General features: G+C 49.5%; 1 protein-coding gene across 1 annotated transcript in view; it reads left to right on the plus strand.

Moving 5' to 3' along the window:
- The first annotated feature begins 3,467 nt into the window (after positions 1 to 3,467).
- Positions 3,468 to 23,125, plus strand: part of LOC137899563 (carboxyl-terminal PDZ ligand of neuronal nitric oxide synthase protein-like) — a 34,130-nt gene continuing 14,472 nt past the window's right edge. Inside the window, exons 1-4 of the mRNA XM_068743600.1 lie at positions 3,468 to 3,475; positions 12,003 to 12,114; positions 13,407 to 13,465; positions 20,455 to 20,563. Coding sequence (XP_068599701.1) covers positions 3,468 to 3,475; positions 12,003 to 12,114; positions 13,407 to 13,465; positions 20,455 to 20,563 — 288 coding nt within the window. The remainder of the gene's footprint in view (positions 3,476 to 12,002; positions 12,115 to 13,406; positions 13,466 to 20,454; positions 20,564 to 23,125) is intronic.

Raw genomic sequence — 23,125 nt, forward strand, 5'->3', positions numbered from 1 at the left:
TCGTGAAACGTCCCGTGTGCTTGGGAAGGCCCGCGATGCCCGAGGGTTCCGTTTTATGCTGACGGCACGGTGTTTCAGGTTCCGCAGCAGCAACATCAGCAGGAAACATACGCCATGAAAATGGACTCATTTAGAAACGTTCCCCTTGTTTTGTTTTACTCTGAATATCCAGCATTGAAACCATGAATAGCTTTTAGTGTAACAAACGCCTTAGAACGATAGTAAGCGAGATTAGAATTGGGGGCTGTTTGTCAGCACGTCAGACATCCTTGAGAGGCGACTGTCGCCGTTGGGTTGGAGGCGGCGTTCGTAGCGCTTGTGCTGACGGCACCTCCTCAGCTCAACACTGAAGCCTGTTAAATATTCATGAGCCCTGCTACCGAAGCGCCTCCAGCACCTGAGGCAGCGCTCAGAAATCACGCTCGGTTCCCACCTCAAACCGAACAATGGCGGCTATAAACGGCTACACGATGTCGCCTCGCTCTCGAGTTTTCACCGGTTTTCCACGTAATGAAAGTGGATTTATCTCATCCGCATCCTGATCCTTTCTCTAACACGAGGTAAATGGACTTTTCCCGGGTTGGAAACGATGACATGATGCCGACCCCCCCCCCCCTCCCAACCAGCGGTGCAGCCCGACTTTAAAGTCCTTCAGCGGCCGTCCTGCTCTTTTGTCGGCTAACGAGCTCTCCCTGGCTCTCCATTTGAACGTCGTTAGCTAATGTGTGATGACACGGCGGGCCTGTGCTCACGGTGAAGACCTTCGTCTCGCATGCTCCACCTTCTCTGGGCCACATTGATCGCGTGTTAACGGGAGGGTGGGATGTGGTCTAACTCTTTCCCTCCTCCACCCCCGCTGATGGTGATGACTCGCTCGACGCGGGGAGCGCCTGCAGCGCCGTATCGCCTCGTTATTTGCCTTAGCTCGCCTGCGCTAGTTGGTCCTCAAAGACAAACAGATTTAAGATAAACATTATGATCAAAAGGAGCTTTCACTGTGGCGCGGCGCCGTAGCCAATCAAGAGTCAGCTTGCACAGACGCAAAGGGTTCTGTTTGCTATTTTGTGGGCGACTCTCCAGCTTTCCAGCCGCTGGTAAACAACACGAAATAAAGCCAAGTTTTTCATCACATGCAGCTGCTTTTGGAAATAGTTGATGGGTGTGACAAAAGAGGAAGTGGCAGAGCGTCCAGAGCTGTTGGTTCGAGGTGTTCCCTGCGCCAGTCGGACCGGGAGATCAGGACATTAACCCTCAATTCACACAATAATGGAGTGTTGACATGGCAACAACGTCTTGTGGGTCTGAAAAACCTCATAGTTGTCAGTAAAACATTGTCATGTCATCGGAGCCTTGAAAATCCTCCCTCTATTTGTTGTTTTTACCTCCCGGTGATGCTTTTTTTTTGGTTTCACCTCTAGCTTGTCCTCGTCTGTCGTGTCCTCTCCTCCCTGAAGTCCTAATCCTCCATAATAAATCGCTCTGTGCTGAATCCCCAGTCCCCAAACCGGCCTCCATGTGATTCACGGGCTCTGTCCGGTCCCAGTCGGTTCCGATCCGGGTTCACCACTCTGAATTCTGTGTTGGGAAAGTCCCCGTTAACACGGCGCGACCTTGCTGGTTTGATCTCCGTGTTTCCTCAACGTTAGGCTGCATCCCTGCCCGCGTTGTCCTGCTCCCAGAGGAGTTTCATGTGGCGGCGGATAACTGGAGGAGGCGAGCGCCCTTTGGAACATTTGAACACTTTATGAAGATAGGTGCGCCTAGCCTCCCTGTAATGATTTATAATGAGTCCGGCTGCTTGTGTAAGCCTCGGCGCATTAGATTTACCTGTGGATGAAGGCTTTTTTATTTTACAGAGAAAGGCCAACACGGTTAAGTGGATTATAAATTTGTACATTTTGACAATTATCTGATCGTCAACCTCTAAACGTCCGTCCTTCTCCTCATTAATCTCCAATATTCTCCTTGATTCGTCTCTGAATTCATTTCTTGTAACCTGTCCTCCATTGGTACTTTCATTTTCATATTAGTTGCCAAAATGAGTTGTGTTTTCACACACACATATTTTCTTATTTTTGTCGAAAAATGAAATGCTCTTTTTCACTTTCTAATTACGCTGTCTGGGGATGAGAAGAGGCTTCTTTTCCACATCCCCTCCTCTTGAACACAGTTCCTGATCATCCTAATTAAAGCATCTATTACCGCTGATGCCGGAAGAATCGAATTTTGAAATGGAACTTTTTTTCCCCCTCCACATTATTTTGTCTCCTTTGTTCATAACACCACGGGTCTGTCTGCAATGCTAATTGTATGACAATTAGCTATTAAGCATGTCTGTAGGCTCAGGCACAATGGAAACTGAAAATGTTTTGGGCCTCCTGAGGAGCTCCTGGTTCCGATTCGAGGGAAGCAGGAACGTCTACGGGGGGCGGTCGTGGCTGTTCCCTTCGTCCCCTTGGACTGGCCGTCCTGTTCCAGGCAGGAACGGTGAACCTCGTTACAGCGTTGCGTTGTGAGCATGCGACACCATGAAGGGTTGTGTGTGCGGTGTGTCAATGTTGAACTGTTCTTGTGCAAATAGTCAATGTTGTATCTAACCAGAGAGGAAAATGCGGTTACTGTGGTCGTACAACCGTCACGGCATGTGTGAAATGATATTTCTGCAACCGGGCAAGCGTTTGATTTCCTGTCGGATTGTCCAATGCGGTTCTCCGTGGCCTGCCTCGCTGGCAAAATATTCCGAAGGCCTGAATCCATCCATCAGAACGAGTCTCGTCAGGGACAGCCGGGCAGTTCCATCAGAAATAATGTGCTCTTTATGACGGGACAGCCATAATGTTAAGGTGCTAACTGAGTTCATGCAGGAACCCAGAGTTAACTCCATGGAGAAGCACTTCTGGGATGATGAGGAAGAACTGGGAAAGCTGTAGATAATGAATGACCAAGATGGCCGCAGTGAACTAATGGGAGGAGTGAGGGCTGGGCTTTCCTCTTAGGGATTAATTAGAGGTCAGGTTGTCTAAAGGCTCTCATAGATTCTTTATCCCTCCTGTTATCCTTCATTATCCTATTCAAAAATTAATAGTTCACTTCTTTTGTACTTCATATTTGTCGACTTCCTAATTTGATTGGTACAATTGATTAATCGCAGGCATTGCTGTTCCTCTTGGTGTTTTTGTTCCGTCTCTTTTTGTTTATCAGGAATCAAATCAAGACGATCGTTAAAAGTTAATTGGGAACGAGATGCAGGTTGTTTTCATATGACAGAAAATGAGCAATTAAAGGGTTGCCCCCTTCAGCGTCCTGGTAAATCTTTCCTTCCTTTCGGACCATGTGGGGTTCCTTTCTGTTGCGATGCCGCAGAGCAGATCGTTATTTGGTGCCTGCAGAAAGCAGCTCGCTGTGGTTTGTGTTCTTGCCCGGCTCTAATGATGCAGGAAGACCTGCTGGCTGTTTGCTACGTGACAATGGCGAGGTGCGTTCAAACGCAGCTGCACAGACCGGCTGTGTGGAGGCCTTTCAGCCTTCGTTCCTTTTGTCAACATGCTGAACAGACAACGGGCTTATCATGCAGCCATTGGTCTCTGACCCCATTTATCCATTTCCGGTTTGTGCAGCGTCACGTTCAGCCACCGACACATCTGCTGCGTGCTGGAAATAGACCGGCATGCCGAGCATTTCCTCGTGTAAATCCCAGTCGCCTGCTAGGTGTCACGCGACATAAATCATCGGCTGCAAGGGGAGATTTGCGAAAGGCGGTCTGAATCGTTTCTTCCCTGCAATTAGCGCACGTTCAGCGGTCACCACAGGAAGCTCTTCAGCCGCTCGGGTCGCAATGCCAGCGTCGTAATGAGAGCATGTGATGGAACGCAGGCTGGTCTGAGTTAGCAAAACAGCAGCAGGGTCATCCCAGGGTCGGGAATCCACAGGACGGGATACCTGCTTTCACTCCGCCTCACAGCCGTCATTACGTATTTAAAGGTTTTACCGACACCGTCTTAGTGTTTTTATATGCAATGCCATACGTCTACGGCTTCATGGAGCTTTACCTTTATTATTAAAACTTCTGTAGGTCATCCAGGTCAAACACACACAAGCAAAAGCTCACACCTGTAAAAAAACAAACAAATATACTATTTGTGGTATATTCACTGGTTCATCTGGAGTATCTAGTGATGCTGGAAGCAAAGGGAAATGGCGTGTTCTCTGCAGCCGAGTGCGGACCTCCGGCTCGTGAGCTCAGTGAAGACAAATCAAAGGCTGTCAGCTTTGATGTCATTTTTCCGGGAGAAGCCGAGGCTCTCCAAGACACTCCAATTGCTTCACGGAGCAAAGCCCGTGTCGATGCCCGAGTGACCGACCTGCCTTCTTTTACACCACAAATCCAGCATAGTCTGACCCGAGTTGCGTGCATGAATGAACAAGTGTATGTCAAGGGCGAGAACGAGGCTCGGGCCAGGGTCGGCTGTTACCTGAGGCATTGCTGCAACCACGCTTCAGGTGCAGGGAAAACGGTGGTTCTTAAGTTTCACGCCAATAAAGGCGATCACTACTATCACTACTGCAATACTCTATTCTCTGGTCAGTATTCCCTGTCTGTGAGGAAGACGAGACGCTGACAAGAAGAAAGAAGACGCGACGACGGCTCTCTCTTGTCTGCCAGCTTTTACGGCGCTCCCTTTTTTCGTGCTGATAGATTTCTGCAAACATAATAAAAACCTCCTTTTTCTTTTCAATTACTGACCCCATGTTGTCTGATTGACACAGAAGAAATTCTCTCTACTTCCCCATCACTGTCACGCCTCTCACCTTCAGGTTCTTTAATGCTGTGCCTCCCCCCCCCCCCTCTTGCTCCCCTCTTCCCATTGTTTTGATAAAAGGTTTTTTTAACCTGTCCTCTAAATCCATTCAAATTCACCAGCGCTGCTGCAGGGAAATTGAATTTTTAGCAGAATCTTAAGGAGAACAACAACAAAGGAAGTCCATTTGCATGGAATGCAGGGGGGGGGGGTTCTTGTGTGGCAGATGAGAATTCCCCCGATCGTTTGCTGATTAGGCTATTGAAAATGGGCCATTGTGGAATGCAAATTGAGTATTTGCAGAAAAGAGAAATCGGCAAGGCGACGAGGCGCAAATGATCATTTTATGCAGGAAAGGATCTGTCTTTGCATCCTTTCATTAGGACTCCCGGCATGGATGCAGAATGAATTAGAGTACCGGTAACTGTAGTTCAGGATTGAAATTGAAAATATTCCAGACCTCTGTTGGGTTGGGAAGCCTCGTCCTGCCTCATCATTTATTTATCTTATCTGTAGCCATGCCAACATGGGTTTTCAATCGATGTGCAAGCGAACTACAACGTTAGGAGACACTTTTTTATGGCGGGTTTACGGCGCTTTACTGCTGCAATGGAGACCCGTTCCTGAGCCACCTTTGTTTATTTCCGATTGCCAGATAAGAATAGTTGTGATTGCAGCTTTAAGGAGAAATAAATCCCCAGCTAAACCGCTTTAGACTTGATTCTGAAGGGAGGCGTAAAGTCATTGGTGACTTCACATATTTATTAACTATATCTGAAGGTCTGTGCGCTTCCTTTTCTAAAATAGTTGCTTGGGAGTTTTCCTAGTCTGTTGTTGCTTTTTCCTTTACATTTTTGATGCGCTTAGAATTGAAGAATGCCCCGGAGCTCGCCCTCCTCCCTCCGTCCTGCTGGGAAACCAACAGAACAGATGATAAGATTGTCCAACATGTTGCCTCTGGCCACCACAGCTAGACCCCCCCCCAACTCGCTGTGTTGATGCTAGTCACTGGTTCTTGTAGCAGCCACACTATTAGCGTAGATAAGATTACATACCAGGACGAAGGAAGTCTCCTGCCTCCAGTGTCTCCAGTATCCACCGGTACACCGAGTCCACTGTCGTCCTCCATCCATTATTCCAGAGAATAACTTCTGTATCCTGGAGAATCTTCCTCAGTCTGCGCTTCAAAACCTGTTCTTGCTAGTACTTTATGTATCCACCAAGGGGTCTTTCTTTCTTTGAGGAGTGGGCTGGAGGCAGCAGGGGAAGTGTAGTCCAAGCCGGTAGAAGGACTTTGCAGAGAGCAGGAATGCGGCACGACTTTTAGCGACCGAGCGGAAGGGCTGACCTGTCTCCGATAGCGATGGGTAATGTCAAAGCAGGAAGTAGAGATTCATGCTTCGGCCTGTACTCTTGGACTTCCCGGGGGCGCTCATCCAAAGTGCCTCACCGCGCATTAGCCTGATTGAATAACATTTGCAGTTAAAGCCGCCCCGTGGGAGTAAAACCGTGAACTCTGAAAGCTTCGGTGCCGTCTATCCCGGTGAAGCCGAGCGGAGCTGGAATAGACACAGTGCTCAGGGATAGTCTGTTGCGTAAAAGGCATTTTCACGCTGTCAGACTGGCATTCTGGAGGCGGATAACAGCCGGAGTCACATCCAAACGGCCGTAATGACCGATGATGAGCAACGCGTCCTTGTCGGGACAAACATTCTGTCTTGTTTCCGCCGCAGGAGAATGAGCCAAACACAACCTTATTGAGTGTGTTTAACTCCAGGTGTGGCTGAGCTGACGCAGGCGCGTCCAAATTTCTTTGTAAATACTTAACTTCATTGTCATCGCGCAAAGATTTCGCAGAATCCATTTGAGGGGAGGCAGCAGCTCCTCACAACACAGAAAAGGAGCTCTGCTTCCTCTCAGGCGTTGGATAAAGACTTTTGATTACGTCATTTGTAGGAATCTTTCTTTCCCCCGGCCCTGGTGGACCGTCGGAGCGCATGAGCATCGCGTCAACTCCCGGGAATCCACCTTTGGGTGCCGTTCATACTTCCCCCGTTAGCTGGTCACACTAATCCCAGCCTAATTATTAGTGTGTTTAGCTTTCAAAATCAGTAAAATCAAAAAGGGGGCGGGGCCTTAATCCAATGCTAATTGCCCTTGTATTTATACAGCAGCGATGATGCACGACGCAGCTTGAACCATCCTCTCTTAGTGATTTATTAAATGTGAGCGCCGCTAATGACGCCCTTTGCTGTCCGCTGCCAAGCTAGTATTTCACCCTGAGGCGCATTTGATGTATACAAGCAGGGCGGCCGCCTTTAGTGCCTGTCAGACACATCGTGGTCAACGTCATTAAACTGACAATTAAAAGTGTAAGAGCTGATAATCCTTCACGCCGTCTTTCTGAAGGGCTTTATCACGACAGCCAGCGGCCGCTCGGCCCACGCTCTAATCACGTTCCAGCCAACAACAGAGGTTCCTCTCTGTAATTGGTTCTCCGGTTTGAGCCTTGTGTTGGAGATTGTGTCGCTCTCCGTGCGTGTTCCTTCCTGGGGTGTGGAGATTAGAGCTGCGCTGGGAGCCTCGATCGGGCAGCCGTTGTTTTCTGTTTGCTCCAGGCAGATTGTTCTGGATTGAAAGTGGTCCAGCTCGCAGCCGGGCCCTTTGTTGATGGTTCTGGTACCATGTTTTGCTGTGCTGTGATATGAACGTCGATAGCAGCGGGGCGGGGGCGGGGATCTGGTCCAACAACTTGACTCTTCAACAGCATCCCTACAGGATGCTACGGCTTTAGCATCGTCTTGCTGTCATCTAGCGGTAGATATAATTTAATGTATGAGTGAAACAACTTCAACGTGAATGTTACTCAAAGTCTATTGATTAATTTCCTTCAGGACACATTTCATAGCCTGGGGTGCCCCCACCATCAAGACGGCATTAAAGTTGATGGCCTCTAATAATCTCCACCGGCTCCACTTTCATTTTCCAAGTTGCTCCTCGTCAAATCAAACGTTGCACCAGTGAAAGAAGGCGGTGACATCTCCATCCGCAGGGGGCCGTTAGCTGCTTCAGCCTTCAGACGGGGGGGGGGGGGCCCCGGAAAAGGGAAGTGAGCTGGAAGCGATCCGTCGATACACGGACGGCCTCCAAATTGAATTTGTCTCTCTATCGTTTTGAGGAAGGGAATGATTTCAGCACTGATCGGTTCAATAAGAGCAAGGACTCCTCGTCTTCTGCTTCACGACTGCTGGCGGAGGAAAACAGGTTGATGGAAATCCTGAAAGGAGCGTAAATAACGACTTATTTTCTTCTGTGTCGCTGATCGCCGATCAATCGGTCCTCTGGGACGCTTCCTGATCCATCTGTCCTCTGTGTCAAAACAAGCAATCTATCGATCGGCTTGGCAGAAAATCCTTCCACACAACAACTACGCCCGTCGTGAAGGAGGAAGAAGAGGAAAGAATTCTAGCAAGTCAGGTGGGTATTGATCCGAATCCGAATCCTTCTCCCTCATTCCTCGGATGTCGAGAGGAAGCATCTGAAGAGCATCCATCTGTGTACGACGCCATCCAACATGAGGATGTATGACAGAGGAGAGACAAGAGGACGATGGTCCAGATGTTGACGGTGGACGGAAATCGATGATCCTGTTTTCTCAGCCCACACTTTCGGATCCTTTTTGTTATTTCAGCCCAAATCAGCTGTGACAGAAGGCTCTGACCCTTTTCCACCCATTTGTCCGACGGGTTTTGTCTTTTGCCGCACGTCTTCAGCAGCATGATGGGAAATAATCTCAAAAGATATCCAGTTATAGTCTTACAACTAAAACGTTTTCCTCTGCCAGTGGCTACAAAACCAAATAGATACTATTTCCTCTTCTTCTTCGATGGTACGTGCGTTGAGCCGCTTCGCATGACGTTACTGATTATATTAACATATATATTCAATTGCACATTTTTGACTTTGCCGTGATTGATGAGGCGTTACGGATCCTGCAAGCGTCTTCAACACAAATGGTTGAAGCAAAATTAAATGCCTCTTCATAAATAACATTTCTTGAGATTGAATCAGCCGCTGCTCTGTGGAGAAAACGGGAGGAGGAGGAAGCAGGAAGGGAGCGAGCGAGCGTTAAAGAGGGACGAAATGGGAGGAAGCGAGAGAGAGAGTGGAACATAAGGGGGCGCGAAGCTGTTTCAGTACGGCCGTGGGAACGCCACAGTGTGGTTCAGAGAGGGGTCATGAGCACGCAAGGATCCTAGAGTGACCAAAAACAAGGTCAAACAGGAACGTGAGTGATGGACGGACCGACGCAACGATCCTCTTAGCGTCGCTGAACGATCTGGGATAGGCTGCAGGTCAGGAATGGCTCATTATCTCCTCCGGATGAACCGCCTCCTGATTTAAAATGACAAATCCGCCTTTATGGAGGTTGGAACCAAACGTCACTCCATCACGCGCCGAATGACAAAATGAAGTTTGCACACTTAAGAGACCTTGACTTTCAGTTGGTGGAATTATGAGACGACTTCTCTCTCTGTGATTGCGCCTCCATCTTTCCATCTGTCTCCCCCCGTCCCCCTCTGTTATTCTTTGGAGCCCTCTTTATCCCTTCCCCTCATTGTAGACGTTTAATTGAGATCAATCTCTGCTCAGAGGGCGCTGGGTCAGAACAAATTGGCGTGGAGGGGTTGGTGGGGGGGGTGGATGGAGGTGGAGGTGGTGGAGGCGCTCCTGCAGACTGGCATGGCAGGAAATCACAGCGTGCTAAACACTGGCCAATCTCAGCGCTGCAGGGCGGGACTAAATGTCTGTCTGCATTTTAATTGGTCGCCCTGGTGCGCCTGTATCAGGGCAAATAAAACCTCAGGGGCAGCTCGGCCTTCAGCGCTCCGCTTCACTTGGTTCAGTGCGTTCCCGTTGTTGCAAAAGGTCAAAAATATCAATACAGTTTATTTTTTGATACATTAGCATCATAATAATATTATCAGGGTTATTCATCGTCCTTTTATAGAAAATTTGACCGGAGAGGTCTGGATTGATTAAAAGATGAAAGGCCGATGGACAACAATGGCCAGGAATATTCCTGAACCCGCCCCCTTTATCCGTACCTACATCGTGGCTCCACCCCCGGCTCCTCGTGGGGAATCTGTCTTTGCATAATCCTGCTTCTAAACAAGCGAGCGGCTGCACATTGTAATCGTTTCTGTATTCTGCCTTCTTGTTTTCCTTTCCCGAGTCCAGGAAGCCTGGAACGGAGACATTAAGGATGATCCCAAACGAGCCGTTATCCGTGCTCACTGGAACGCCTTCGCCATCGTCTTCCTCTGTGTGCGTCCTCAAACGCGGCGGTTTCTATTTAACAGGTGTTCTAATGGCGTGCGTCCAGATTGCCCGACGGATGGATGCGGCGCTGATGCTGTAGATCATTTCTCTGTTGTGTTTTGGGGCCGCTGCGGCGGATGCTAGCATCGGGCGGGGATGAATGTGCTTATTAAAGCTAAGTGCTCTCTGCCGTGTTCCGCTGCGTACCGCCCGATGAAATCTGTGAAACTGCCGCCATAATCATCGCCGTGGAGGTCGATCGCGTGATCCATCAGGCCCGAGAGTGCCGTCGGCGCGGCAACACGCCCATCAAGCCGCCCGTAAAGCGCCGACGCGCACTTTGAGACTTGAGTGTTATGTCTGGAGCTGCTCTACATGACTGTAAAATATGATTTAAGGAGTGGACCGACTGTTTGAGACGCTTTCTGGGTTCTGTTAAAAGAACCAACAACTGTCACTGTGGGCTGGGCAGGCAAATGTTCGCTGAGGTGACTGGCGGGTACAACAGCGGGAACAGTGACGGATCAATTCCCATCGATAAATAATGCCAGGCAGCATCTGGGAAAAGGAGGTCGGACCGAGTTCTGAAAAGGCGTCCGGATCCGGAGGTGACTGGAAGACGATCGCTCGCACTCTTTCTCTGCCGCTGCAGATTTCAAGCTGCCAGAAGCGTTTGGCGGCTTTAAGTGGAAGTGAAGGGTTTCGGTCAAAGAGCTTCATTAAACAGAAAAGCTGCAGCGGCGCCGGGCCAGCTTGAAGGCCCTGCTTTTTTCCTCACGTTGGCTTTTTGACATTCGTCAGCTTGTTTGGCCGGAGCCGCTTCTCGTTTGCCGCTTTCTCTCCGTCTTGAGTTTTGATTTCTCGCTTCCTTACGCTGAGCAGATTTCCCACGAGCATCGGCGCCGCCTGGGAGCAGAATTTGATTGGAGCGAACCGGGCGCATGCTGCGGCCGTCTCGGGCCCACGACACGATTGCTTTCCTGCATCAAATTGCTTTGGTGCTGCGACGTTAACGGGCGTCCGGAAGCAAGAGAATGTGCCACCAGGCAGTAAGGCGGCTGTGACTGGTGATTCCAGACGACTCATCTGCATCCCTCTTATTCCCAACATCATCAGCACGCAGCGCTTTATTGGAGGGGGGGGGGGGGGCTACCTGGCTGCCTGGGCGTCCTTTCCGTACTACCTGGTCCGTCCGAGCATTTCCATCCACTGCTTTATATTTCACGGGGCAAACGGCATCTTTCCATTCTGTGTTGAATGTGCTTTCATTTTTCGACGGCGCCCAAACCGCCATCAAAGGCAGAGGAAGCTGTCTGGGACTGATGCATGGCCACGACAAAGGTCTGCAGAGCACGCGTCATTTATTCAGCAGGGTTTGTCATTCTCCGGACAAGTCTCTCCATCACTGGGACGGACAGCAACGTGGGATCCATTAGGGCGAGCGTGACTGCTAAGCGGAAATAATTCCGTTTCTAGGCGTTGCTTTGCGTACTTCACATGCCGGACCTCGCCTGCAGTGACACCAGGACCCGCCCGGTCCATATCCACAGGCTTACTATTGTCGCGGTTTCTTTTTTGATGCTGTTTTAGTACTGGAAAGAAAATAATTGAATATATAAATGGCTGCCCATTCCACTTTTGCGTACCGCCACCTGTCCACCTCTGCAACACCTGACTGAGTGAATTATTACAGCTGCTTTTATTTTTCACCCGTAAATAATTTTTAGATTCTATTCATTTGGCTCCGTCCGTGATCTTGAAGGTCGTCCCGGCTTTCCTCTTTTCACTCCGGTGTAAAAATCTTTGTTCGACCGGATGACCCTCGAGACGCGGCGTTTTAGAATGTGCAAACGTATTCTCTCCCGGTTCGTATTAATGCAGCTCTGTTTCGTCTCTGCAGTACGAGTTCAAGGTGAAGAACATCAAGAAGAAGAAAGTCAACATCGTGGTGTCCGTCGACGGCGTGAAAGTCAACCTGAGGAAAAAGAAAAAAGTGAGTTTAGTTCATTTGGATTTTATTCTCTTTTCCGAGAGTGAAAGGGAAATATTTAATTGTCATATTTAAAGTGTTTTTGTGTTTTTAGAAGGGACAGCTCAGAATATAAAAACACAAGTTCAACACAGCACGTTATAACCTACAATATATTTCAGCAGCTTTGTTGAAGAAAGCTTCTGAATTATATTGTCTTTATGTGTCAAAACGTGTACGCAGACGATCACCTTCTGTTCATTTGGTTCTGGGTCTCAGCTCTGGGGCCAGAACCAAAACGAATCACGTCACAGCTTCATCCGACTACGAATCATCCGTAATCAAAAGGTTCCGAACGAATGTCGGCGTTCAAAAGGTACATAAAGTATAATTCATTGTCAGCACTTCCTTTCTCATTTGTTCATCAGCAAATCAAGTGAACTCTGAATGACAGACGGCTTTAATCTCATTAAAGGACCATTAGCTGCTTTAGCTTCCACACGGCGCGCCTCAGGAAATGAAAGCCTGCTGAAAGACACACCCACTCCCTCCAAATTGAGTTCCCCCCCCCCATTATTTTGACAAAGAGCCCTTTCTCCTCTAAAAAGCTTCAGCAGTGCAAAAGAAAGTCTTCTTTCTAATGTGATATTGTCATGCCGGAGAACATTTCCTTAAAGCAGCTGGTGGTTGCTGTGCAGATTCACTTCCTCCTGGTTTCATCCAGTCCCCTATTCGTTCGGGAGTGGTGAGGATCCTGGTCTTAATTAAACCGCAGACAGGTTTGGAAATGGAAGCATTGTGAGGGTGGACGGGGGGGGGGGGGGGGGGGGGGGAGGATAAACCTAAAGCATCCACGGACCGTTGAGTTTCCGGGCTGCCCCGCTGTTAAATATATGCATCGCCTTTGACATGAATTAAACTTCCACTTCTTCTGCTGCAGGATGCTTCGGGGGGGGGGGGGGGGGTTTGCATTGAGGGAAGTAACAACAGTCTTTCTAAATGGCTATAATCATTATGTTCTCTGCACACGTCTTCAGCTAATCAGCACATTTACAGCAAACAGACTCAGCATGAAGCGTTCCCCGTTGCGTGGAGCCGTCGTGACCTCTCCTTGTCCTGACAGGCTCCCAGATGTGAACTGCAGATGCGCGTTAGTGTCTTAATTGAGTTGAGTTAACGGTCCTCTGAGGAGCGGCCTATTTATCACGCGATAAGCTTTGTGTGTGTGGACGAAGCCGAGCCTCTGCGTTAACAGGGTTGATTAAGATGTTTGTATTCATTTATTTTGTCCTTCTTTTCCATCACGTGCTCTGCAGAAGAAGGAGTGGATGTGGGACGAGAGCAAGATGATGGTGATGCAGGATCCCATTTACAGGTAGGCCGATCGGCAGCTTCCTCTTCCTCTTCAGCTGAGCTCTTATTTTATTTTATTTATTCGTACCGACGCAACTTCCATCGCTTCAGCTCGTTGGGCCGCTTCCAAACAAATCTGACTCCAAAAGTGCTTCAATTCAACGTGCTGGTGCAGGAAATGAGGCGTTTTGTCTCTCGCTGCAGCCGTGAAGATTCACTCAGCTCTGGAACAATAAGTTAAACTCCAGGACAGAGTCCTCAGAAACATGGAGTATCGGTTAGTGCTGGGAGTGGTTATACATAAAAATGATGTATTACAGTTCTGGGCAGCTGTGTCTGCCCCAGGGCAGCTCCATCTACCCCGGGGCAGCTCCATCTACCCCAGGGCAGCTCCATCTACCCCGGGGCAGCTCCATCTACCCCAGGGCAGCTCCATCTACCCCAGGGAAGCAGACGGTCCCGTCTTCACCAGGCCGTGTCGATGTGATGTCATCGCGTTCCGTTTAAAGACTTATGAGACGCTTATTGACATAAGCCATGTTCATTTAGCCACACACACACACACACACACACACACGCACACGCACACGCACGCACGCAGGCGGTCCCGGTGCGATGGTGGCTCCGGCGGCTCCGTTGAGAAATGAGAGGAATCGTCCGAGACGCCGCCACCATTAATCTCTGCTTCCCTCAGACTCGCTCAGACTCGCTCAGACTCGCTCAGACTCGCTCAGACTCGCTCAGACTCGCTCAGACACGCTCAGACTCGCGGGACTTGGGTGGGAACGGTGACGGATGCGTGAACACATTTGTGAGGAACTCTCATATCCTTACGAAGCACAGATCCCGACGCGAGCGACTCGTATTTGATCATCTCTTCCTCCCTTGCCGCCGCTCCCGTCCCGGCTCGGCTCAGAGGAAGCCGGTCGGGGCTTCCGGCTTTGATGCCGTCAGAAAGACGGATCTCGCTCGGCTGTCTTTATGCCGGCGTCTCCGAGCTGGGAAAACTCTGAAAGATGGTGTTTGTTCGGAGACGCCTCGGCTTGTCGCTCTCATCGGAGCCTTTTGCACCGTTTTAGATATTACAGTCGCAAAGTCCCCCCCCCACAGAGGGAGGCCAGTTAGCAGGGGGCGGGGCCCACGAAGCGTGATGTGAAGCGTAGACCACAATAATAATCATTATTATTAGAATTTCATGTCTGTGTAATTCAGTTTTTATCGTCTTCTGTCGTCCACCACATTTCAGCTGTAGTCTAATCCAACATCCACATTCCAGCATTTCCGTGAAGGAAACATCAATCCGGGCAGTCGTGCTGTTGTTTTTCCCTCCTCGACACATCTGCTGCAGATGTGCGTGTCGGGAAACTTCCCTCTGCTGCAGCTCGGCGATAAAAGGCTTTGTGTAGAGACACGATGAGGCATCTTTGGACTTAAAGCGCGCTGGCGGGTACCCGTAAATCTTTCAGCACACATATGGCCAGTGATGCATTGTTCTAATGGGCTTTGAACCCGCGGCCGGCTCCTGTGAAGTTTCCTTTCTTTATACCTTTTGGATCCGATCCCACGCACAGAAGCCGGTGTTAATTCACCGCCGCCTGACCAGCAGCGATCAAACGGATTGATGACTCTTCCTCAGCGTTTCCCACGGCCCACCTGATCAACCAATCCACGGAGTCGAGGCAGCGATGCCGTGCTGGAGTCGGTCGCTTGGTTATCGGCTCAAGTCTCTCGTCTCGTCGTGGGACGGATCCCAGACGCCGTTAGCGCTCGTCTCACGGGTCATCCGGAGAAATGTGATGTCAGAAACGCGGAAACGCAGAAACGCGTGCACCGGCCGCGCCCTGGGACCACACGGGTGGGGTTTAGAGCCAAAGACTCTGGGTTCAGGCCTCCTGGTCGAACTCAAACATTCCTGAGCTGCAATTCTCTGGTTTACAGACCAAATTCGGTGTGACCCATGTCCCTGGTTGGACACGCCCCTTGCCTCTCATTGGCCTGACCTGACGCCACGCATGAACATGAAGATCGTGCCGGCGGTATTCACGTTCTTTACATTTCTTCTGTGTTTTCATTTTCACCCGAAACTGTCAGCTCGCTGTCACGGAGGCTGTCGCCCATCCGGCGCCGACGGGAACGGCTCGATCGGCTGTCGGCGCGTCTCGGAGCACACGAGCCTAAACCTTAAATGTCTCAAATCCCCCATCTTCAGTCTGAAGGTGTGAAACGGCGTCTGAGAGTCCGTTCGCTATTTCAGTCACGAGTGCACGCGCGCTTGAATGGTTCACGCACCGTCCCGTAAAGCAGCCAAACAGACGCTCGACGGCGCTTCACATCCTGTCCCCCGCTGCGCCCGCACTCGAACAACACCACCGGCTTCAGTGATGTCGAACCAAACGCTCTGTGGCTGTCTGACTCCGCCTCCCGTCTGAACACTCCTGACGCGGTTAATAATGGAGGCGATGGCAACCGCCATCTCAGTTCACCCTTCTGGGTGTTTTTAAACCGAACCGAGCAGAATTATCGCCCACAATTGAGGACAAAAAGCGAGATAGAGATTTAATCCGCTGTAGTTCGCACCAGAAATGAGATTTGATTAAATGTCTAATTTATTTTATCCATCCCTGCGTCTGCAGAGACATCGGATGGTCTCCAGTCGTCCGTCTACCCAGACGTCTATCTGTTCTTTCATTACCCATAATGCATGTTGCATAGTAAGAAGTCATTTGTGCAGCAAAGTGAGGAAGCGTCATTTTTAAGTCCCCCCCCCCCCCCCCCTACCCCATGAATGATGTGAATTATTTTCTCATTTGCATTCAGACTAAGCGAGTCGGTGATTCGGCGGCGCTGCGTCTGAGGTGCAGGCCCAACGCCGTCCAATCACAAGGACTCTTTTAAATTCTGTTGGCAGATCTTATTTCTCCGATGGCGAACAAACAAAGACAAACGTCTTTTCCCGATGAAACAATTTTCTCTAATACGTTTTTGGACGGTTAATTTGAATAACCGATTAAACTCAATTTACCGCAAGCAGATGTTGGAAAAGAAGCTGCAACATTCATCTAAAACGTTTTCTTGCCGCGTTGATCAAAATAATAATTTGGGTTTTATTTCATGCACAGAATAAGATCCATGTATGCATGCATAACTCAGAGTTGTGATTGTGTGTCCTTCCCGTGTGGCTGAAAGACAGCCAGTTAATGCAGGGATTAATTATCCGTATGGAAACGGCATCGGCTCCTGCAGGAGGGGGAGGTCTCGACTCCGGCCGTGCATTAGAACAGCAGAGGGCACTCACTTAGAGGGGCAGATGTCTGCTAGTGTGTGTCCGTCTGCGTGCACTTTACATTCCACCTGTCGGAGAGCTGCAGCCTCGGGGCAAGACCGGCAGAGCAGCTTCGCTGTGAGTACCACAATCCCCCGGATCAAGCACTCGCTGTAAGCTCAACGCGTTTTTAAGCCCTGCTCAGCGATATCTAGGCGTGCCCTGCGACAACGACCATCTCCCCGAGTCTTTATTTGTGTCTGAGACGATCCATCCCGGCCGGAGACCACCCGGAATCCAGAGCCGGAGCCGCAGGGCAAATACCCTGGGGGGGGGGGGGCGGGAACTACACCACAGCCATAATAAATGGAGGCTGCATCATTTATGCGTTTCACAAGCGGGTTAATTTTGGAGGATTTCTGGAAATCAATTTATTGACTTGGATGAGAAGCGAGGAGCTTCATTCCACCTGATCTCAGGCCGCCGGCGTCGAAGAGACTCCGAAAGAACAGGCTAAAAATAGCCCAAACAAGAAATGGTGATGCTATCGTTAAAAAGAAAATGTAAAGGTCAACATGCAGAGACCAAATGTCTTCTGTTTGAAGTCTGACTTGCTGAAGATTGTAAAGGTTGTAAACTTAAAAGGAATCCCGCCGTAAGAGTTACAGCTGAGGTCATTGTTTTTTTAAACTCATCGATATTCCGAGTATTCCTTTTATCTGTCGGTGTTTAAATGGGAACGGAACATCTGACTGAAATGAATGAAAGCCGGAGGTTTCCTCCACCCTTGGTCAGCGTTTGGGGACATCACAGGGTCGTCATGGTTATTTGTTGCATGAAACATATGAGCCGACCTCGGTGGAGCGAAGCTGCTAAATTATTCTCCCGCCCACGGTGTTTCTTCTTCAGCTGCAGATGATGAAGGATTCATTCGAGGTCTGGAATACAACTTTGGTTCCTCCCAATAAGAGAAATTGATCAGTATTCCACACTCGGGAGTGCCTCCGATAAAATATCTGAGTCTTCCTTTGTGTGGGAGCGCAGTCGCTGACCCCTGCCTGCTCTCATCCGACTGAATAAGCTGTGTCATTGACTCCGGTTTGTCGTTCCGGGCGGGAAAACAAACAAAGAAACAAACTGCGGTGCAGCGGTGACGGAGCAGATGTCACGAGGCCGTCAGTAACGACGTGATCCTCTCTGTAAACAGAGGCGCACTTTAATCACCAATTTCATGAAGCAACTCATGCAGAAGATGAAAGCATTTTCTTTCCTTCCAGGGGGGGGGGGGGTTTGCAGGGTGGAGGTAAATTTGGAAGAGCCGGTGCATGGAGAGATCAGAGAGCGATGAAACCGGGGTGAGTGCGAGTCGAGGGACGGAGGGATTGGAAGTGGATTATAGGACAGATTCTCTCCGTCTGCTCGCTGCCTTCATTATAGAGCGGCGTGACATTCCTCTTGTGCTGCCGCGGCCTCCGAGCACCAAACGGGGTGAGGGCATCGACTGGATATAGTTTCTGTGGACCGACACGCGTGCGTGTCCGGCGACCGGAGCGTCTATAGACTCCCGATACCCGGAAGCTGGGAGATGCTATTAATACAGACGTGTTTGGCTTTTGTTCCTGAACTTGGGACTTGTGAGGGATTTCATTTAATCCCTAAAACCCTGCGATCACTTGGAAACACACTCATGGACAGGATGGATGGAAAAAGAAGCCAATTTTGCAGCGTGATCGAGAAAGCAGAGGACAAAAATGCAAAGCGGTCGGCCGGCCTTCTGAAAACGCAGGAAGGACAACATTTATCTAACGTTTCCCGTTAATGGACCGCTAAATTATTGTTGCTGCGATGGGAAATGTGCATTTCATCGTATCGGATGATAAATGGTGCAGATAATGCGAGCCCAATTCGCTTTCATCGACTCAAAAAACAGTGCGTGGTCCTGAGCAGACGGTTTACGGGGCAGATACGTAGAGAAGAAGAATACATCTTAGTAGAAGCTATGGAGTGTTAAACCCGACACACTGGGGTACCGAGCCCCTTCATGAGCCACGCAGAAGCGACAATAGGCAGGTAAGAGACGGCGCGGCGTCGTATTCTTCCTGCCCGTTATCGATTCCACTCTGGCAGGAGGTTCCAGGTGAGCAGATATTTTATGTCATCAGGCTTCCTGCCACCAGGTTGCAGCGCATGCCGACACAAAAACGCACACACACGTCCTATTGATTCCCTGAAACACTGCCATTGTGTGTGTGTGTGTGTGTGGGGCGCATTGGCTTTTAGCCTTTGATTTATAACAGCTGTGTGTTACAGAGGATACATTTATCAAAGAAAAGTGGCCGGCGCTTCTAAAGCGAGGCGGCTTTTATTCCTCAAACATTCAAACATCAACCCTCCTCCCCTCGAGGAGCCATTAATGAGAGGCTGAGTGTGTGTGTGTGGGGGGGGGGGGGGTTCTGCTCAATCAGTTTATTCTGAGTAATCCGGACCGAGTTCTGGATCAAAGAGCGGGACGTCAGTCAGACAGAAAGAGGTGGTCTCGATCCAGATTAAACAAATCCGTATTCCAGCAGGACCAAAGATATTCCACTCTCAGAACCTCGGGCCAGAACAAACGGGATAACTGGAACAATCGGCGTTCCTGAGCCGGGAATAATCGACCCAAAGTATCGTTCATTATTTTAAACGTGTGTTCGTTTCAGCTTTGACATACAGGCGATGCTTTATTTGCACAACGGCCTTTATCTTCATCCCGCCTGTTAGAGCGCCCCCTAATGGACGGGCTGCATGTCGAAGGGGGGTTTGGAGTTTTGGACCAATTACAGGAAGTAACAGGAGGAAGTTGTAAAGGATTAGTGGTCGTGCAGAGACGAGATAGTTTACGTTTTTAGCGCAGAATGTTTTTGCACAAATCTTGATTCAGCACTTTTATGGAACAGAAAGTGATAATAAGCTGAAAGCAATGATTTGAAAGACTTCTCTCTGCCGCCAACAATAATCATTTTTAGTCTGCTTTAATAAACATTTATATCATCTCTAAAAAAAAAAACTATTTCGCCGTTCAGCCAGCCCATAATGTTTGAAGGTTTCCAGCAATATTTGATCCCAGTGTTTGAAGTCAGATAAAAGGTTTTAATGGTTGCCGTTTGGTTCAGGGAGGAGACGGGCGTGATAAAGACATTCCTCAGGAAGCAACACTTCACTCCCTCCCCTTCAGAATGAAATATTCCCACAGAACATTCCCCGACAGGAAGAAGAAAGAGAGAGATTAATCTGGTGGAGCTTGTTCAAGGCTGGAGAAGTCCACGCTCTCGTAAGCTCGTCTTCCAGAGGTGATGCCGGAATGTACGATGTTCCGAGCTAACCGGTGTTTCATGCTTCAGTTCTCCCTCCTGTGGGCTTTTAACGTCTTCCTTTCGCTCTCCCTTACGCTCCTAACGCCTTTCTTCTTCTTCTTCAACATTGTTTATCTCCGTCTCTTCCTACCCAGGGAATCCTGTTATCGTCTCAAACGTACCTGTCGTGATATTTTCGTTACCTCCCCTCTAAGTTTGTGTCTTTTTACTTCTCGGAGGCAACTTTCTTTACCCCACTTTCACCCGGCTCTTGCCTCTGGATTGGAACGAGCTTCAGATTGAAACCCCAGAGAAACCGGCTGAGTGCCTGTTTTCCGTCTTAAGATACGTTGAGACGTGCTGCCAGGCTTTCCTTCTGTCTTCATCTTTTCTGACCTATTTTATTCCATCTTTCAGGATATTCTACGTCTCTCACGACTCCCAGGATCTGAAGATTTTCAGCTACATTGCCCGAGACGGACAGAGCAACGTCTTCCGCTGCAACGTCTTCAAGTCCAAGAAGAAGGTAGGAAAGACGGCAGAGCTGTTCGAATTATTTTAATATAAATACAGCGCCTGGATGGGAATGAACCGTCTGTCCTGTTATTATTGCGTGCAGCTGGGTCGAGGTACAAATGTAGTTGTAATCGCTGTAAATGTCTTCTCCAAATACTACAATAATAAATACTACATAAATACGCTCGTGCAGTAAAAAGAAAACTGAAAGTACGAGCTGAAGAGTAAAAGTTTGTAGTTTTGTTTGTTTCTGTTTAGCTTGAGCTACGACTCGGCTGCTAAACGGTTCATTTCCAGCGTTTTCACAGTCTGAGTGATTTCGTTTTTTAGAGCGATTCCTCCTCCTCTCCTAAATCATTCCGCTGTCCGAGGCACATCCTGACAACCCGCAATAAAGAGACTCTCAACCGTCGGCCGGCGATAAGTCATCCTGGTTCCCTCGGCTTGTCATTATTCCGGTTTCTGGGAAAGCCGGACGCCTCGCTGCGGAGCTGAGTTGAGTGGAAACTGGCAATGTGACCCGGTTGGGGAATGCGCTCCCAGTTTTCCGTCGAGCTCGGAGGACGCGGTGGAAGTCCGGGGGTCAGCTGAGCAGAACACGCAGCCTCATTATCTCCTACTGACAGACCGATATCGACACATGAGCACAAGCTCTGTTCGCAAGGCGGAATGGAAAGCGATGCAAACCAAAGTTCACCGTGGCAACCGTGACCCTCGACCACGTCCACGTCGTCCCGTCTCTCCATGTGCAGCGCTAGAAGCTAACGATTCCAACCTCTCGTTTGCTTCTGTGTCATTTAAGGTTCAAATATAATAAACCTGTAAAAAGCCCACGCCTTGCAGTCTGTTTCTGTGTGGCAGCTATTTAACAGCTGACCCAGAAGAGCTCGCAGGGAGGCTTTGATGAAACCTTCAAAGGGACACACAAGAGGCTGCGTCTTCTCTAATCAGCTGTTGTGAGGCTTCGCTGTCTCTCCCTTCACAGGAACCCTCTCACAGGAACCCTCTCACAGGAACCCTCTCTGCACGGTGTCTGGTTTCTGCTCTACTAAAGCTTTGGTTTGAGCTCTTGTTTCTGTCAGCTGAAGCCCGTTCCAGCGTTCCAGCGTTCCAGCGTTCCATTGTTCCAGCGTTCCATCGTTCCAGCGTTCCAGCGTTCCTTTGTTCCAGCGTTCCAACGTTCCAACGTTCCAGCGTTCCTTTGTTCCAGCGTTCCTTCGTTCCAGCGTTCCTTCGTTCTATCGTTCCAGCGTTCCAGCGTTCCTTCGTTCCAGCGTTCCTTCGTTCCAGCGTTCCTTCGTTCCTTCGTTCCTTCGTTCCAGCGTTCCATCGTTCCTTCGTTCCTTCGTTCCAGCGTTCCTTTGTTCCAGCGTTCCAACGTTCCAGCGTTCCATTGTTCCAGCGTTCCATCGTTCCAGCGTTCCAGCGTTCCTTTGTTCCAGCGTTCCAACGTTCCAACGTTCCAGCGTTCCTTTGTTCCAGCGTTCCTTCGTTCCAGCGTTCCTTCGTTCTATCGTTCCAGCGTTCCAGCGTTCCTTCGTTCCAGCGTTCCTTCGTTCCAGCGTTCCTTCGTTCCTTCGTTCCTTCGTTCCAGCGTTCCAGCGTTCCATCGTTCCTTCGTTCCAGCGTTCCATCGTTCCAGCGTTCCATCGTTCCTTCGTTCCAGCGTTCCATCGTTCCAGCGTTCCATCGTTCCAGCGTTCTATCATTCCAGCGTTCCTTTGTTCCTTCGTTCCATCGTTCCAGCGTTCCTTCGTTCCAGCGTTCCATCGTTCCAGCGTTCTATCGTTCCAGCGTTCCTTCGTTCTATCGTTCCTTCGTTCCAGCGTTCCTTTGTTCCAGCGTTCCAGCGTTCCATCGTTCCAGCGTTCCATCGTTCTATTGTTCCATCGTTCCTTTGTTCCATCGTTCCTTCGTTCCAGCGTTCCTTTGTTCCTTCGTTCCAGCGTTCCATCGTTCCAGCGTTCCATCGTTCCTTCGTTCCAGCGTTCCATCGTTCCAGCGTTCCTTCGTTCTATCGTTCCAGCGTTCCTTTGTTCCTTCGTTCCATCGTTCCAGCGTTCCTTCGTTCCAGCGTTCCATCGTTCCAGCGTTCTATCGTTCCAGCGTTCCAGCGTTCCTTCGTTCTATCGTTCCTTCGTTCCAGCGTTCCTTTGTTCCTTCGTTCCAGCGTTCCATCGTTCCAGCGTTCCATCGTTCCTTCGTTCTATTGTTCCATCGTTCCTTTGTTCCATCGTTCCTTCGTTCCAGCGTTCCTTTGTTCCTTCGTTCCTTCGTTCCTTCGTTCCAGCGTTCCATCGTTCCAGCGTTCCATCGTTCCTTCGTTCTATCGTTCCATCGTTCCATCGTTCCTTTGTTCCTTTGTTCCTTCGTTCCAGCGTTCCATCGTTCCAGCGTTCCATCGTTCCTTCGTTCTATTGTTCCATAGTTCCTTTGTTCCATCGTTCCTTCGTTCCAGCGTTCCATCGTTCCTTCGTTCCAGCGTTCCATCGTTCCAGCGTTCCTTCGTTCTATCGTTCCAGCGTTCCTTTGTTCCTTCGTTCCATCGTTCCAGCGTTCCTTCGTTCCAGCG

The sequence above is a fragment of the Brachionichthys hirsutus genome, chromosome 9, assembly GCF_040956055.1.
Source record: "Brachionichthys hirsutus isolate HB-005 chromosome 9, CSIRO-AGI_Bhir_v1, whole genome shotgun sequence".
Taxonomy (NCBI): Eukaryota; Metazoa; Chordata; class Actinopteri; order Lophiiformes; family Brachionichthyidae; genus Brachionichthys; species Brachionichthys hirsutus.